Genomic DNA, 18494 nt, shown 5'->3' on the forward strand with positions numbered 1-18494 from the left:
ATATTAAGTGGAAACAGTGATGGAAAAAAGATTTTAAAACAATGTGGGAGAAGAGCGCACTGCTTTATTTAAACAGTTCTACTCTCTTCAAAGGGCTGTGTTGTTGTGCTAAGAGATTGTGCAGATAGGCCTAGATCCTGCAACAGCTGTTTAGAAACTGTTGAGATAACCTGAGGCACAAGCCAGTATCAGATGCCTCAGTGTTTTTTTTAATAGATTGTTACTTGGTGTCACCCTTGGCTCAGTGGGCAGTACTCTCCTCTGAGTCTGAAGGTCATGTGTTCAAGTCCCACTCCAGAGACTTGAGCACAAAAATCTAGGCTGACACTCCAGTACAGTACCAAGGGAGTGCTGCACTGTCGGAGGTGCCGTCTTTCGGATGAGATGTTGAACTAAGGCCCCGTCTGCTCTCTCGGGTGGATGTAAAAGATGCTATGGCACTATTTCGAAGAAGAGTAGGGGAGTTATCCCTGGTGTCCTGGCCAATATTTATCCCTCAATCAACATCACTAAAACGGATTATCTGGTCATTATCACATTGCTGTTTGTGGGAGCTTGCTGTGCACAAATTGGCTGCTGCGTTTCCTACATTACAACAGTGACTACACTTTGTGAAGTCCTGTGGTCATGACAGGCGCTACATAATTGTACCAGCCTAACTAATGGCCCAGCCCTTTTGACATAATTGAGCGCAGTTTTTTTGTTAGTTTTTGTCATGACATTAATTCGCTGCCTTTGTATAAATTCTACTGATTTCTTATTCACATAAGCATCCTCACTTACAGCAGCAGCAGCTCCAGCACCTGTCCCATCATGCACCTCCAATCCCGCTCACTCCGCATCCGTCAGGACTCCAGGCTGCAGGAATCCCTTCAATCAGCGGTGGTCCAGGCCTCCTGGCCCTCTCCAGTGCCCTTGGAGTTCACGCCCATCTTGCAATGAAAGAGGACAAGAACCATCTGGACATGGACCATCATAGAGGTAAGGGAACTGAAGGTGTATCTAGCAGGTTTAGAGGAAGGTCAGGGAAATCTGTTCCTTTTACATAAACGTGCACGCCATTTTAAGACCTAAACAATCTAACAGCGGGTGGAATAAGGGGTTTGATAGGGTAGACACAGAGAAGATGTTTCCATTTGTGGGGAAGTCCAAACCTAGGGGCTCTAAATACAAGATGGTCGCTCGTAAACCAGTGAAGAATTCAGGAGAAACTTCTTTACCCAGAGAGTGGTTAGAATGTGGAACTTGCTACCACATGGAGCAGATGAGGCGAGTGGCATAGAGGCTTTTAAGGGGTCGCTAGATAAGTAAGGAATAGAATGATAAGCAGATAGGGTTAGATGGTGGTAGGGTGGGAGGAGGCTCGCGTGGAGCATAACCACCAGCACAGACCAGTTGGGCCGAATGGCCTGTTTCTGTGCTGTAAATTCTATGTAATTCTGTGAATGTAGATTCTGTAACAGAAAGCTGGTGAAAGTACTTTATCACTGCCCTGTTCCCTAACCCTGTGCTGCATCATCTATGGTGTGGAGATGCTGGAGTTGGACTGGGGTAGACAAATGTAAGAAGTCACACAACACCAGGTTATAGTCCAACAGCTTTATTTGAAATCACAAGCTTTCGGAGCGCTGCTCCTTCTTCAGGTGAAGTGGAGAAATGCATTTCTCCACTTCACCTGAAGAAGGAGCAGCGCTCCGAAAGCTTGTGATTTCAAATAAAGCTGTTGGACTATAACCTGGTGTTGTGTGACTTCTTACATCTGCATCATCTAAACACCATGCTATGTCTACAATGTTATTTTTTCTACATCCACTCCCTTTATATTTATAATAAAACATTGAATATTGCCCAACTTATCCCTTCCATCGTTCCTTGGTTTTCCTCTGTATCTTCCTCCCCCGCCCCCTGCCCTGTCCATCGAGCTGCTTTCTTTCCTCTGCACACAAGGGACGGTTGGGTAGTCCAGACCACAGTTTGAACAGATACATCCTTATAACAGTCATCAGCATTTCAATAAAGCAGAATGGTGAAAGTCTGAGATTTTCATACAGTGCCCACTTGAAGAATACCCAGTACAATTATAGATTCCTTTCAAATTTGGCTTGCGTCGGCAGAGTGTTTTGAGCTGTCACTGATGGGGTGGCCAATTTGAGATGATGAATCACACGTTGTACCATTCTAAAGTTTATTGACTTACATTAATTTTTTAATGGCGTATTGATATCGTACATTGATAAAGTCAGCACTACTTATAGTGTGATGTATGATTGAGTAAAATAGCCTATCGGTGTCTTCGAATAGCAGTGCTGTACTGTGAAGTAGTTGGCATGGGGCATTATCTATAGGGAAAAATGAAGAAGATGGGAGCAATTTTCAATTGCGCTGCCTGGGTGGTAACCTGGCAGAACGGATTGCCCACTCATCATTCAACCTGCCATGGAAATTAAAATCGGGCTGGTTCTATAATGGGCGAGTGATTTGCTCCACCAGTTTACCGCCCAAGTGGTGAAGGTGAAAATGACCCCCCGATTGTACAACTGAGGAAATAATTCAGTCTTGATGGGCGCAGGAAGGGTACTTCTTTATTTATTGAGAAGGGCCAAAGCTCTCAGGGCAGGACACTGCCAAAGCTGAAGGGAATAAAAGAGAAGACAGAGTAAATCAGAAAGTAGTGTTTAGGTGACCCAAAGAAGAAATAAATAATTTGCATTTATGAAGCATTTTTCACATCCTCAATATATCCCAGAGTGCTTCACCGCCAATAAATTAAGTTTGAAATGTAACCATTGTTGTGTGGGCAAGTATGCATTCATTTTGCACACAGCAAGGTCCCACAAAAAGCAATGAACATAAGAACATAAGAAATAGGAGCAGGAGTCGGCCCTTCGAGCCTGCTCCACCATTCAATGAGATCATGGCTGATCTTCTGCCTCAACTCCATTCACCGGCCCTATCGCCATATCTCTTGATGCCCTTACTAGTCAGAAATCTCTCGACTTCTGTTTTGAATATACCCAATGACTGAGCCTCCACAGCCCTCTGGGGTAGAGAATTCCAAAGATTCACCACCCTCTGTGTGAAGAAATTTCTTCTCATCTCAGTCCTGAATGGCCTACCCTTTATCCTGAGGCTGTGGCCCTTGGTTCTAGACTCCCCAGCCAAGGGAAACATTCTCCCAGCATCCACCCCATCAAGCCCTGTAATAATTTTGTATGCTTCAATGAGATCCCCTCTCATTCGTCTGAATTCAAGAAAATACAGGCCTAGTTTACTCAATCTCTTCTCATACGACAGTCCCGCCATCCCAGGAATCAATCTCGTGAACCTTTGTTGCACTCCCTCTATGGCAAATATATCCTTCCTTAGGTAAGACCAAAATTGTACACAGTACTCCAGGTGTGGTCTCACCAAGGCCCTATATAATTAGAGTAAGACTTCTTTACGCCTGTACTCAAATCCTCTTGTAATGAAGGCCAGCATACCATTTGCCTTCCTAATGGCTTGCTGCACCTGCACATTCACTTTCAGTGACTCATGTACAAGGACACCCAGGTCCCTTTGAGCATCTGCATTCTCCAATCTTTCACCATTTAGGAAATACTCTGCCTTTCTGTTTTTTCTATCAAAGTGGATAACTTCACATTTATCCACATTATATTCCATCTGCCATGTTCGCACCCACTCACTGAGCCTGTCGAGATCCCCCTGAAGCCTCTTCACATCCTCTTCACAACTGACACTGCTTTGTATCATCAGCAAATTTGGAAATGTTACATTTAGTCCCCTCATCCAAATCATTGATATAGATGGTGAATAGCTGGGGCCCAAGCACCGATCCTTGCGGTACCCCACTAGTCACAGCCTGCCATCCTGTAAAAGATCCGTTTATCCCTACTCTTTGTTTTCTGTCTGTTAACCAATTCTCAATCCATGCTAATATATTACCCCCAATTCCATGTGCCCTAATTTTGTTCACCAACCTCTTGTGTGGGACCTTATCGAAGGCCTTCTGAAAATCCAAATACACCACATCTACCGGTTCCCCTTTGTCTACTCCATTAGTTACATCCTCAAAGAACTCCAATAGGTTTGTCAAACAGGATTTCCCTTTCATAAATCCATGTTGACTCTGCCCAATCTTACCATTAGTTTCTAAGAAATGAGATGTATGATCAGTTAACTTGTTTTGCTGGTATTGGTTGTGTGATGGCCAGGACACCAGAAGTACTCCCTGCTCTTTGAAAAGTGCCATAGGACCTCTTGTGCCCATCTGAGCAGGCAGATCCAAAATGTTTCATCCAAAAGACAGCACCTGTAATAATCCAGCAGAACAGCATTGAAGTGACACCCTAGATTATGGGCTCAAATCTTGGAGTGGGGCTTCAACCCACAATGCTCTGACGGAGATGAGAGTGCTACCACACTTGACTTTTAAGGGCTTGAAGATTGCAGGAGGAAGAAGAGACTGAGAGAATTAAGAATTGTACAGTTTTGATGTCCCGGTAAAGAATAAGTTACAGTAGGAGACACAGAATCCTGATTGGGCGCAGTGAGGATGCAAGGAGAAGGGAGAACGTGTAGGAAGACCTATTCAGAGTTTAGGACGAACAGGAGAGCAATGCTCAGAGGAACTTAGCAGCACTGATAAATTAGGAACAGATACAAAAGGTTGGTCTGGAGGGAAAGGTTAGAGACGAAAGGTGAGAGAGAGATTGCCTATTAGATGACAATCTTTTCCTTGCATCCCATCCGGAACTGCTAGGGATTTTAGAAGAGCCACCACGGATGAGGGAGCAACATTCAATCTTGGAAGGACTTGGGCTTTATATAGAGTTAAGAGTTATTGAAGGGAAAAGACGTGTGCGTAGAAAATAATAGGAAACCAAGGTGCTTGGAGATAGTTTTAACAATGGAGCCCAGTCTAAACAAACAAAAACATATCCACCTGTCCAAAGAGTTTGGCATCACTCTACTTTTCCAGAACCTGCCTGAGTTACTTTTAATAGTTTGGTTAGCATTTCCCATATAGACGCACAGAATGACTGTAATGGTAAGTGATCTTTCAGTTTCTGAAAATTATAATTGATCTGAATAGGTTTTCCAAACACACACCTGTGCTCAGAATCATTGTCAATATTCATCTTTATTTTTGGAACATTTAATTGAAATGTAAACAGACAAATATTCTTTTTACAATGCTTCCTCGGTTGTAATTGTACCATTCAAATAATGGGATCTTTGTACTGGACAGTTTCATTCTTCCTGCTGTCTCGTGTAGCTTGAAGTTCAGTGCAATCCTACTGTTCATTTCTGTGCAATATCTGCTTTGCTAAAATGTATGGCAATGACAAGTGCAACCTCCCAGCTTAGACATCTAGGGATCAACTTCCAGGCTAGTAAGAGCTTGGAATCATTCAAACCTTGCAGCCCAAGCCATCAGAGAACTTCAGGGTGCCATCTAGATTGGGCAGTATCAATGCCTCTGACCTGACTATTCCTGCATTAGATTTCATTAGCTTTCATTTTATTGCAAGGTTGTGTTATAGGGCATGTTTCAGAATGGAATGTAACATCACTTTTTTGAGAAAACGAAGAAAACTGCTTCGCAGATCAAGGACATTCCCGGCCATACACATGCAGAATATCCCGAGTTTGATGGTTAGATCTTCAATGACAGATTCCATTGAATTGATGAGCATGTAAGATGTAGCTTGCTGGTGTCTGGGAGCAGAGGGGTTGTCCTAACCTGTATATTGGTTTTTTGTCCGTGAAACCATATTTTTTCTAGTACACGAGGGCACTAAAGTGTATAAAATGAAAGCACCGTTCAGTATTGGTGCTGGCCGATATGTGGAGGAGCTGGGAGTCTTCCATGGTTTCCATGCCGATGTCAGGGTATGTAAATTTGATGGAATTATAGGGTAAATTCCGCACTCTCAATGGAGAGCTGCATGTGAAGTGAGCGTGGGTTAGACAAATCTTGGCTACAACACTGTCTATGTTGTAAGTTTGATTACTGATTTTTCCCCTCATCATTCTGTTTTTGTTCCTTTTTCCTCTTCGCCTTCTTCACTGAATCCGGCCGCAATCCTCTGCGATCCTTCTCCTCGACTTTTTGTGTCCAGATCGAGACCGCGACCCCAGCAGAGTAAGTGAGAGTCTGCTTTTATTCTTGCACTTTTCATCCCATCAAGGCACTGAACTTATAACAGCATTAAGACTGTGACTAACAGCTCACGTCCATAGGGGCCCAAGAAAATCTGCGCGGGGTTGTGGGGGGGGGGTCGCGATCCCAACACTCACGCCAGGATCGGGACCGTTGCCCCCCCACTGGAGTTCATGGGGTCACCTAGGTGGCAGCTAGGAGGCCACAGCACTGATCTCAAGTGGACCTTTTCCAGCAGGGCGACCTGCTATGGCAGGTGCTGCGATTTTATCACCCTGGCAGAGGTTAGCCAACTCAGCATAGACCACCCTGGGCGGCAAACGTACCAACTGAGCCAGTGGGAATGCCAACACTCGGGGGCTGAACTCGAGCTGTGCGATATTATCAACAAAAACATTCATGTGAAGTTTCTTTGCCGACTGATTTAACTGGGACGTCGTTGAAACAGCAGACAGGCAATTTGCATTCATTGATAATATCACACAGTACAATTTCAATGCTGGAATTTTTAAATGAAATATATACAGAATAGCACTCCTCTCGTATACAAATTTGACAATGCTGATGACACTAATTTGAGGAGACTGCGCTTTATAAGCTACTGAATGACAGTTACCGGAGTATTTCTCATTATTACATCTAGTGAGTTACTTCAGTATCTGACATACCCCCTGCCAAAGGGTAAACATCCTTCTACAAATAACTGCTAACTTTAGTTTCCTGAGTGTTTGCCTGTTTTTGCTAAAGCAGAACAAAAATCATTAGTGTAGGAGTAGGGTATAAAATGAGAAATGAAGCATAACATTGGAATATAGGAATTGGTAGATGAAAGAAGACCGAGGTCTATCTAGTTCGCCTTCTAACCATCCTGGTAGTCCCATGATACAAGGATAATGGAGTTGTTGGCTCATCATAGCAATCAATCTATTTATCAATAAGTCTACAACAGTCCCAGACACGAGGCGAGGAAAACCCCCAGTGGTGGAGAGCTTTGGGAACAATAGGTCCAAAGTCACCTCTTCCTCCCGAGCAATGCTACACTCACCATATGTCTTGTCTCAAATTGCTCAATACTGTACCCCCAAAATGTTATTTTCTGAAAGAAATCTCTGTAATTTGCATTTGAATGAATCGATGCTAACAGCTTCGTTGTGGGTGTCCTTGTGCACCAGTCGCTGAAGGTAAGCATGCAGGTGCAGCAGGCGGTTAAGAAGGCAAATGGTATGTTGGCCTTCGTGGCGAGAGGGTTTAAGTACAGGAACAAGGATGTCTTGCTGCAGTTGTACAGGGCCTTGGTGAGACCACATCTTGAGTATTGTGTGCAGTTTTGGTCGCCTTAGAAACATAGAAGATAGGAGCAGGAGTAGGCCATTCAGCCCTTCGAGCCTGCTCCGCCATTCAACGAGATCATGGCTGATCATCCAAACCCTAGCACCCAGGCCCTACACCGACAGCCATCCCACCCAAGCCCTATCCCCGTAACCCTGTAACCCCACATATTTAATCCCCCCTAACACTAAGGGCCAATTTTTTTATCATGGCCAATCAACCTAACCCGCACATCTTTGGACTGTGGGAGGAAACCGGAGCACCCGGAGAAAACCCACGCAAACACGGGGAGAATGTGCAAACTCCACACAGACAGTCACCCGAGGTCGGATTTGAACCCGGGTCCCTGGCGCTGTGAGGCAACAGTGCTAACCACTATGCCACCGTGCTGCCCGAGGAAGGATGTTCTTGCCATGGAGGGAGTGCAGCGAAGATTCACCAGACTGATACCTGGGATGGCAGGAATGACGTATGAGGAGGGATTGGGCTGATTAGGCTTATACTCGCTGGAGTTTAGAAGAATGAGAGGGGATCTCATTGAAACTTATAAAATTCTGACAGGACTGGACAGACTAGATGCAGGAAGGATGTTCCCGATGGTCGGGGAGTCCAGAACCAGGGGTCACAGTCTAAAGATAAGGGGTAAGCCATTTAGGACAGAAATGAGGAGGAATTTCTTCACCCAGAGAGTGGTGAACCTGTGGAATTCTCTACCACAGAAGGCAGTAGAGGCCAATTCAATAAATATATTCAAGAAGGAGTTGGATATATTTCTTAAGGCTAATGGGATCCAGGGATATGGGGAGAAGGCAGGGACAGGGTACTGAATTTGGATGATCAGCCATGATCGCATTGAATGGCGGAGCAGGCTCGAGGGGCCGAATGGCCTACTTCTGCTCCTGTCTTCTATGTTTCTAGGTTTCTTCCACCGTCTCCCTAAGGATCCTGTTCCGTAGATTGATCACTCGCTCACGGAAATATTGTTTCCACGGATTAGTTTTGAATTTACCCTCCTTCAAGCGCAGGCTGTGTCCTCTGGTTCTAAAGGACCCCTCACACAGCTCCAGAGGGGAGTCTTTACCACACCTATCAGCTACCCCGTCGGTTCTGTTCCTCCTTTGATCTGTTATTTCAAGCAAGCAGGCCTCCTGTGGCATTGCTCATGAGTAGACGGGACAACGGTTGCGATGGTTAGCTGCTAACCTGACCTGTCACTTTAAGCTCCTTGCCAAGTCCTCCCTGTAGCTGCTTGCAAAGTGACGAGGTCCGTGAACTGCCTGTTGATTTCAGGCTGGAGCTGAGAAGAGGCCAGGATGGAATGCTGGGCTTCCTTTCTCTTCCCCCCCCCCCACCCCCCCCCGCCCCCCCCCCCACCCTCAGATTGTGTTTGTCACAAAGTCTTGACATCTGCAAACTTGTTTCTGTATTGTAGCAGTTGTCACGGGTGGTTTTTGGACTTGGAGCACAGTTGTGATGTTTAACGTGGCCTGTCCCTTTAAGGCTGCTGCTAAATAACCAAATCCAGGCAATTGCAGCTGCTTCGAAGCCAATCAGAATGCTGCGGTGGACTGCTTGTAAATTTCCAGGCTCCAGGTCAATCTCTGGCTATTTTTGTAAGATCATATTTTGTAGCTGCAACACAATGTGACGTTTGGTGTGTGACGAATACACGCTAGATGCAGGAGTTTTTTGTATATGTGCTAATTTAAAAATCCTCATCCTTGTTTTCAGATCCCGCCATGGCCTCGCCGCCACCCCGCCCCCCCCCCCCAATCTCTGAAACTCCTCCAGCCCTGCAAGCCTCCGAGATGTCTGCGCTCCTCCAATTCTGGCGTCTTGCGCATCCCCCCGCTTCTAATCGCTCCACCATTGGCGGACGTGCCTTCGAGCTCTGGAATTCCCTCCCTAAACCTCTCCGCCTCTCTACCTCCCTCTCCTCCCTTAAAATGTTCCTTAAAACCTACCTCTTTGACCAAGCTTTTGGTCATCTGTCCTGATAGCTCCTTCTGTGGCTCGGTGTCAAAAAATTTTTTTTAATTGGTAACGCTCTTGCTAAGCGCCTTGGGACATTTTGCTACGTTAAAGGCGCTATATAAATGCTAGTTGCTGTTTGCGCATCCTGTAGTACTGCTCATGGTGAATGTGACATGGTCGCCCTGCAGGCATTTACGCAATGACGGAGCTGCGGAGATAGTTTGTGTGGTGTCTTGTCACATGCATGATGGTGCATGTAATATAGATGAGAGGAAATGTGGCCTTTGTAAAGTGCTATTTAAAAAAACAAAACTTTTGTGTCCTTAGGGGTTAGGAGCACTGGGATTGTAGTGGCAGAATGTGGGAGCATTGGGAAAGGGGCAGGTGTTGCTGGGTGTGGGAGTAATGGGAGGGAGATCCTGGGAGGTTACGGGGGTCTGGGAATACTGAGAGTCCAGGATCAATGGGAGGTAAATGGCGGGTGTCTGGGAGCATTGGATGCGCGGGTACTGCAGAGTGGGATGTGAGATTGCGGAATTATTTTTAAAAATTTTAATTCACGGGATGTGGGTGTCGCTGGCACGGCCGGCATTTATTGCCCATCCCTAGTTGCCCTTGAGAAGGTGGTGGTGAGCCGCCTTCTTGAACCACTGCAGTCCGTGTGGTGAAGGTGCTCCCACAGTGCTGTTAGGGAGGGAGTTCCAGGATTCTGACCCAGCGGCGGTGAAGGAACGGCGATATATTTCCCAGTCAACTGAGCTGGGAAACATGTTTTCGTTATTTAAAATATTTAGTGCACTGATGGTGTAATTACTGATGTATGGAAAGCCCTTGGAGAAACCAACCCCCACAGTCGCTTTCACAGCCGCGACTGTCAGGAATTGCCTTTAAGTTATGTAAATTCGCTTATTGTCTTTTTTTGCTATTAGAAACACCATTGACAACTTTTCAGGTTGGTTTGCCTGTCACGGCTGGGAACACGATTATAGGCCTTATCTCTGAGCAGGAAGGAAAGCTGAAGTGGTCAGGCCGGAGGGGAAGCAGTGGCACTCAGGGGAGCTCAGGCACAGGAGAGGACATGTCAAGTGAGAGGCCAGAGGGCTAAATTGGAGACGGAGCTAAGAGGACTAATCAGAAGCAAGTGTAATGAATAGGAAAATTTTAAAGCATGACAGGAAAGTGTTACAGGAAGTAAGTGTTACAGTTACAGGAAGTGCAAACTATACGAAGGCATTTTAATATATTAATGGATTTATATATTTATATAATGGTACATTACATATTTTATATTCATTAATAACCAGGATTATACAAGTCCATACAAATCCCCTGGGGTAGGGCATAGAAGTGTATCATTATATTCAAGTTTAATTGTACAATCTTTATCCACCCACAGACACCAAAAGGGACTCAGTCTGGCAGGAAACCCTGTGCCGGAGGCTATGCCACCCTAACAATTGACAGCTGGCCTGCTAAATGAGCAAGGACGTTGACTTTACAGTTATCCTTCTGTACACTGCATCCGTGACCTGATTCTAAGGAAGGCAAAATTTGGCCGTTGTCCCGAAGTATGCTGGCTAATTTTCCATCTATTGCATCTGTTCCAGCATTCCCAGGAATAGCCCTTTTCTGCCCTATTTTGGGAACGGGAACATTGCTGACACGTACCTGCCCATCTGTGACATTTTTTCCCCTCCCCTTCCCTGAACAAATGGCTGCCTCTTTATCCCAGCCCAGGGTGGTGGGGGAATGCTCGGTCCCCAGAATAAGGAACACTGTAATTCGCTCTCCTGATTGCTATCCAGTGACCGCCCCCCCCCCCCCCACTTACGGGAAAGTGCTAGTGTGTGGACATCCGGAGAGGATTGGGTTCAGCTGTGATACCCTCTGCGGTCAAATAGCCAACTCAGTATCTAGGTTCACAAGTGAAGAACGGACACTTAAGTACCAGAGGGCACCCGTCGATTGTTACTGAAAATTAGAGGGTCTTGGGGGCGGGGAATCAAATGGCTTCCCCTTTACCGTCGTGATACCCACACTCACTGGGGCAAAGTTAACGAAGGGGAAAAGCCTCCCGTGTCATATTTTATGAGGTGAAATTTACTTTTCTAAGAGCCCAAAACTTCAAGGGCAGATGACTCCCGCAGTTGCAAAGGCATGGGTCGGGCAAATTGTGGCAATACTTTCCCTATCCATATAGTCAGCTCGTTTTAACTGGTTAAGAAGTATTTGGTTACAAAGCAATTTTCCCATAGCCTGGGTGTGGAGGCGATTGGAAACACAGATAGTTTTCCTTTTTTTGTTTATCTTTGAAAGTTGAAAACTATAGGTTGTGAGTTCAATTTAGACCCTTCATTCAGGACATCCTGCCCAGTCGTTAGGCTGTAATTACTCTATAATAAGCTCTTTCTATTATAGACTGATCCTAATCTGTTTACAAAGTGAGTACTGTTTGATACTCAGCGTGCCCGTGTCTGTTGCCGTGGTTACATACTGGGCCTATTTTATTACATTTCAGCCGGCGCCATGGGCCATTTTGTGCCTGTTGCGAATACAAAATGGAGACCTTCACCAGGGTGACTACCTGTGCAGGTTTGGAGGTAGTTTCCCAGTATTCTTCCAAATGAAAATCAGACAACAAAAGTTCAAGTTCTGATCGCTGGACTTTACTAACCGCTGCTAAGCATCTGTGAGCGGATCTGTCCCGGCTACTTGCCCAGCATTAGGTGGCGCAGAAGATGCATCGACAGTAAATGGCGCCAGATTGACTGTGGGGAGCATCACAGCCGAGCTTGGCCTGGTTTTCACCTGACGTTCACACATGTGCAGTTCCGACAAAGGGCTGTTGGATAATGATCGGGAGCGGGCCCTCCGTCTTAACCCAGGGGTGCTGAGGCCAATTATAGGATCCCCAATAGCACCATTACCGGGAACAGAGACATGAGTTCAAATCCCACCACGGGACAGCTGGGGAATTTAAAATTAGTTAATTAAATAAATCTGGAATAAAACGCGAGTATCAGTAATGGTACAATGATTAGTAATCAGCAATCTCCATCATTGGCTGTAAAGCGCTTTAAGACGTCTGGTGGTCGTGAAAGGCGCTATATAAATGCAAGTCTTTTTTGTTTGGTGACCATGAAACTACTGGATTGTCGTAAAAACCCATCTGGTTCACTAATGTCCTTTAGGGAAGGAAATCTGCCGTCCTTACCCGGTCTGGCCTATATGTGACTCCAGACCCACAGAATCTTAACTGCCCTCTGTGTAGTACCAAACCACTACAAAAGGAGTATCGCCACACGGACTGCAGCGGTTCAAGAAGGCAGCTCACCACCACCTTCTCAAGGGCAAGTAGGGATGAGCAATAAATGCCGGCCTTGCCAGCGACATCCACATCTCGTGAACGAATAAAAAAACAAACACGACTGAGATGGGCTAACTCCGGGATCGACCTCCTAGTCTGTCTGCTCACTGGATAAACTTAGTGAGCTGTTGAGGGAAAATATAAAATTATATTTTTTTAAATTATGAAAACATGGACAATGTTTACGTACAATTTGCACAGTTCTTGCATTACTGCGTGCTCGACAGAAGAGCAATGCTAAAATATGAATTGGAGAGTGCAGTTGTCAGCCATTTGCACTAGTGAAATCTGGGGCAACCTGTGTTTTATTGCAGAATTCTTTCAGTCATTATTACAGACTGTTCCACATGGAAGATCTGTTGTGTCTTGGTTCAGTAACTTTTCCAAACCATATTGTTCTGTTGATGTCAGCAGTGCTCATTGTTTTCCTCAGTAACTCCTCCAAACTATATTCCCCTGATGATGTTTACGTTTTACCGAGGATGTTGCCAGGACTGGGGAATTTTAGCTATGAGGGAAGATTGGAGAGGCTGGGGTTGTTTTCTTTGGAACAGAGGAGGCTGAGGGGAGACTTGATTGAGGTGCATAAAATTATGAGGGGCCTAGATAGTGTGGACAGGAAGGACCTATTTCCCTTAGCAGAGGGGTCAATAACCAGGGGGCATGGATTTAAAGTAATTGGTAGAAGGATTAGAGGGGAGTTGAGGAGAACTTTTTTCATCCAGAGGGTGGTGGGGGTCTGGAACTCACTGCCTGAAAGGGTGGTAGAGGCAGAAACCCTCATCGCATTTAAAAAGTACTTGGATATGCACTTGAAGTGCCATAACCTGCAGGGCTACAGACCAAGAGCTGGAAAGTGGGATTAGGCTGGATGGCTCTTTTTCGGCCGGCACGGACACAGTGGGCTGAATGGCCTTCTTCTGCGCCGTAAATTTCTATGATTCTAGGTCATCACCAGGCATTGCTTTCCTCAGTTTCTAACTCCTCTGAACTAAATCCCTCTGGTGATACCATCACTGCTGATGATGGTCTTATTAACGCAAATGTTCAAAAATAAATCAACAGAGAAAGAGGGCAAAAAAACAAAAGGATGTTAAAAGTTCATCACTATTACGTCCGTGAATGATTGAGACACGGACAGCAGGAGTGGAACAAAATAAGTCTTTACTCATGGAAGTCAATAGTGAAACTGAAACAACAGAGGCTCACTAGCGCCTTTTATACAGGGGTGGTCACTGCCGGTACTGCAGTCTGAGACCAGTTATTCTCTTAAAGGTACATACACAACAATTCCTCCCCTTTTAGATAAACAGTACATAACATTCATTTAACAACTAAATGATAACTAATTACAATCACAATTACTGTTGCAAGATACATTGGTTAAATTTAAGCAATTATAAGTTCAGTCTTTGAGGAGGCTTCCTGATTCTGTCTGGATAACGCCTCTTTGGGGTATCAGGTTCTTCTGGCAATGTTGAGTCGTAATCAATGTCGTTGTTTGGTTCATCTGCTTCCAATATTACCGGTTCTGCGGTAGCTGCAATTGGAACGTCGATTTCATTACCAGGTGTATCAGATCGTGGTGTGGAGTTGACGTTTTCCAGTGACTCTAGAATCTGGTCAGCATGGCGTCTTACAATGCTCTCCCCAACGTCCACGGTATACATGAGAGGTCCTTGTCGTGTACAAATCGTTCCTGGCTGCCATTTCTCAGTGCGGTAGTCCCGGGCCAAAACTGGTTGACCTATCTTAAAACTCCTGGTCGGCGTTTCATTCATATTCTGAAACTGCCTGTTCTCCACATCTCTTCGGATGTTTGGCTTAACCAAATCCAAGCGGCATCGTAGTCTTCAATTGAAGAACATCATGGCTGGAGTTTGGTTGGTAACCGCATGTGTCGCATTCCGGTAGGCAAACAAGAGGTTGTCCACCTTGTGTTGTAGGGGTATATCTTCATTACACATTGCCTTGATAGCCTTCTTGAATGTTTGGACAAACCTCTCGGCCAATCCATTAGTGGCTGGATGATATGGGGCAGATGTGTAATGCTTAACACCATTGTTCTTTAAGAACCTCCGGAACTCTTCAGACACAAACTGTGGTCCATTGTCAGAGCAAATCTGTTCAGGCAGCCCATTCCTGGCGAATATGGTTTGTAAAACTGTGATAGTTTTTTCCGTGGTGGTTGAGGACATTTTTATTACCTCTGGCCACTTTGAATGTGCATCCACCGCAATTAAAAACATCGAGTCCATGAAGGGACCAGCAAAATCAATGTGCACCCTTTGCCATGGAGATGAGGGCCACTCCCATGGATGCAGAGGAGCTTGTGGTGGGGCGTTTTGGACCTTCTGGCATCCTGCACAGCTCTTGGTCATCTCTTCGATTTCTCTATCGATTCCCGGCCACCACACAAACGCTCTGGCTAAGTTCTTCATTTTTACCCCACCCAGATGACCCTCATGGAGCTCATTGAGCACTCTATCCGTCAACTTAGGTGGAATTACTACTCTGGATCCACACATCAAGGTTCCTCTGCACACTGACAGCTGTTCTCTTCTCGGCAAGAATGCTGGCAGCAGTGGTTCGTCATGTGCTGGCCATCCCTTCACCGTTAAATCATAGACCCGTGATAGTGTCGGGTCATTCCGTGTTTCCTTTTCTATGTTTGCATTCGTCACAGGGACGCATCACACGCCAGTCTGATCGGCAGTGCTGGGTTGTAGTGAGCCAATACTTCCCTTGAAGTGATTAAGTCCTTACTCTTCTGAAAAGCACGCTTACAATCATCGCTCCATTTTCATGCTACCCCCGATCGTAGCAGGGCATTCAGTGGGTGCAGAATTGTCGACAAATTCGGCAAAAACTTATAGTAATTCACCAATCCGAGGAATGACCTCAGTTGCGACACATTTTCAGGTGCTGGGGCCTTAACAACCGCTTCAATTTTGTCAGGGGACTTATGTAACCCCTCTTCATCAATCACGTGGCCACAATATGATATCTGTTTCTTTAAAAATTCGCACTTGGGGCGGTTGGCTCGCAGCCCATGTTCCTGTAGTCTAGTGAGCACCTGTTCTAGGTTGTTAAGGTGTTCACTGTCATCTTCACCTGTCACAAGGATGTCGTCCAAGTAACACTGAGTCCCCGGAATCCCTTGCAGGACTTGTTCCATCGCTCTTTGCCATATCGCTGGAGCCGATGCTACTCCGAATACCAATCGATGATACTGGTAAAGACCTTTGTGAGTGTTTATCGTGAGATACTTCCTAGAGGACTCTTCAACCTCCATCTGCAAATATGCTTGTGCTAGGTCAATTTTTGTAAAACGCTTCCCTCCAGACAGTGAGGCGAAGATGTCTTCTATCCTTGGAAGAGGATATTGTACTGTGTGAAGGACTGGGTTCACCGTCACCTTGAAATCCCCACAGATGCGAATCTTCCTTGGCTCCCCGGACTTATTGCTTAACGTTTTCTTCATGACAGGAACGATGGGTGTCACCCACTCGCTCCAGTCGACCTTAGACAACACGCCCGCCTTCTCCAGATTCTCTAGCTCTGCCTCGACGGCTGGGCGAATTGCATATGGTACCGGTCTTGCTTTGAAAAACTTGGGAACTGCATTCTCTTCTATTTTTATCGAGGCGGTTACGCCTTTAAGCGTGCCCAGTTCTTGTTGAAATACCTCTTTGGCGTTAGCTAAGATTGTTGACAATTGTCCAGGAGTGACGTCTTCATCTTTTTTACCGTCCACCGTCATTGCATGAATGGAGTGCCAATCTAAGTTTATCTTCCTGATCCATTCCCGTCCCAATAATGGTGGTCCACCATTTGGCAGTATGTAGAGATACAATTTCCGTATTTTCTTGCCGTTGTATTCGACAGGCACCCTTATTTTTCCTCTGGGGTATACTTTTTGCCCCGTATACGTCGTCAAGACGATGGATGTCTCTCTCAAGGGTATGTGTGAAAATAGCCGCTCGTAGTCTCGTCGATTCATGATGGTTAGCGCTGATCCTGTATCCAATTCCATTTTAACTTGGGACCCTGCTATCGTGAGGGTGACCCAAATGGTTCGGTGATCCTCTTTTGCGATTACATTGTGAAGTTTGAGACAGCTTAGTCTCCTGTTCCCGGATTCACTATCGCTCATCTGGTCTTCGGAACTACTGTCCGTCATCCTTTGTACTTTCTTGTACGGTTCCTTAGTAGCCTTTTTGTTGGCGCTGGTCTTCTTCCCAGACCTGCAAACTCGTGCAATGTGTCCCATCTTCCCGCATTGCCTGCATATTTTGTCCTTGGACCAGCAGTCCTTCTGGTCATGGTTAGTTCTGCCGCAGCGATAACATTTTGCAAATCCCCGTGTCATTTCGTGGGTGCCGTATTCCTGTGGTTTTTGTTGAATTTCTGCAGCTCCCCTGGCTGCTGCTTCATACGATACTGCCATGCTGAAAGCCTTATCTAGCGTCAGCTCTTTCTCTGAGAGTAATTTCTTCTGTGTTCCTTCACTCGAGTCCACAGACAAATTTGTCCCGTAGGGTATCTGCCAGTCCTGCTACGAACTGGCAGTGCTTTGATAGCTTGCGTAGTTCCGTAAGATACTCAGCATTGCTCTCATCTTTGTGCTGAGTTCTCCTGTGGAATTTAAATCTTTCTGCTAGCAACAGCGGTGCAGGGTTTAGGTGTTCCTGTAGGACAGCAACAATTTCGTTAAAACTCTTCGCCTTCGGTTTGGCTGGAGTAATCAGGTCCCGCAATAGGCTGTATGTTCTAGCGCCCATTAAGTTTAGCAATATCGATGCCTTTTTCTCCTCCGCTATTTCGTTTGCCTCGAAATATACCTCGACTCTTTCCACATACGTGGTCCAGTCCTCTATTGTATTATCAAAAGCAGTGATACAGCCAGTCTTCGGCATCTTGCAAATCTAAAATGGCACCTCCCGCGCTTTGCCTTCTTCCCCGATTTAACAAAATGGCGCCTCCCACGCTTTGCCGTCCTCCCCGCTGATTAAGATGGCGCCTCCCGCGCTTTGCCTTCTTCCCCGCTGTTGTTAGCGCTGCTTTCCACGGTTTCTTGCGCGTTTAATATATTTTTTTTCCCGTCGTGGAACAACCCTGTGGGACTCTTGCCTCTCTCTTCGCGGGTCTATACGCAGCCCGGCTTCGTAGCACCGGCCGCCCTGTGTGCTCCACCCTCTCTCTCTCTTCTTCCCGACAACGCTGCTCGGCCCCGTTGCAAACCACCCGCTCGAGTTCGCGACCGCCGCAGCCCAGGAAGGATCAGTGCACTACCTGCCACCAGCCCGATTAGCTGAAGCACCGTCGACAGGAACCAGGCCCCGCATCCGACAGCTTCTCCAGCAATCTTCAACTCTGCAACACAGGGCGGATGCCCACGGTCGACGCCCGTTTCTACTGCCTCTTACTTTCTTTTCTTTCTGGCCTCGACCTCTGCTCACTTCGCTGTAGGAATGGATCCCAGGAGGTGGTGCAGACTGTAGGTAGGTTCGTATCTGCTCGTCGCCAGTATTACGTCCGTGAATGATTGAGACACGGACAGCAGGAGTGGAACAAAATAAGTCTTTACTCATGGAAGTCAATAGTGAAACTGAAACAACAGAGGCTCACTAGCGCCTTTTATACAGGGGTGGTCAC

At 46.0% G+C, this 18494-nt stretch overlaps 1 protein-coding gene across 14 annotated transcripts in view; it reads left to right on the top strand.

Moving 5' to 3' along the window:
* The window catches only part of LOC147108095 (transducin-like enhancer protein 4), a 227664-nt gene that overhangs the window by 95940 nt on the left and 113230 nt on the right, over positions 1-18494 (top strand). For 10 of the 14 annotated variants that reach the window (XM_086004567.1, XM_086004564.1, XM_086004561.1 and 7 more), the window contains 2 exons: positions 786-981; positions 6126-6148. In XM_086004567.1, coding sequence (XP_085860693.1) covers positions 786-981; positions 6126-6148 — 219 coding nt within the window. The remainder of the gene's footprint in view (positions 1-785; positions 982-6125; positions 6149-18494) is intronic. The other 4 variants (XM_086004562.1, XM_086004566.1, XM_086004574.1 and 1 more) reach the window with 1 other exon arrangement.

The sequence above is a fragment of the Somniosus microcephalus genome, chromosome 13, assembly GCF_052327205.1.
Source record: "Somniosus microcephalus isolate GS21.2 chromosome 13, FLI_Smic_1.0, whole genome shotgun sequence".
In the NCBI taxonomy this organism is placed as follows: domain Eukaryota; kingdom Metazoa; phylum Chordata; class Chondrichthyes; order Squaliformes; family Somniosidae; genus Somniosus; species Somniosus microcephalus.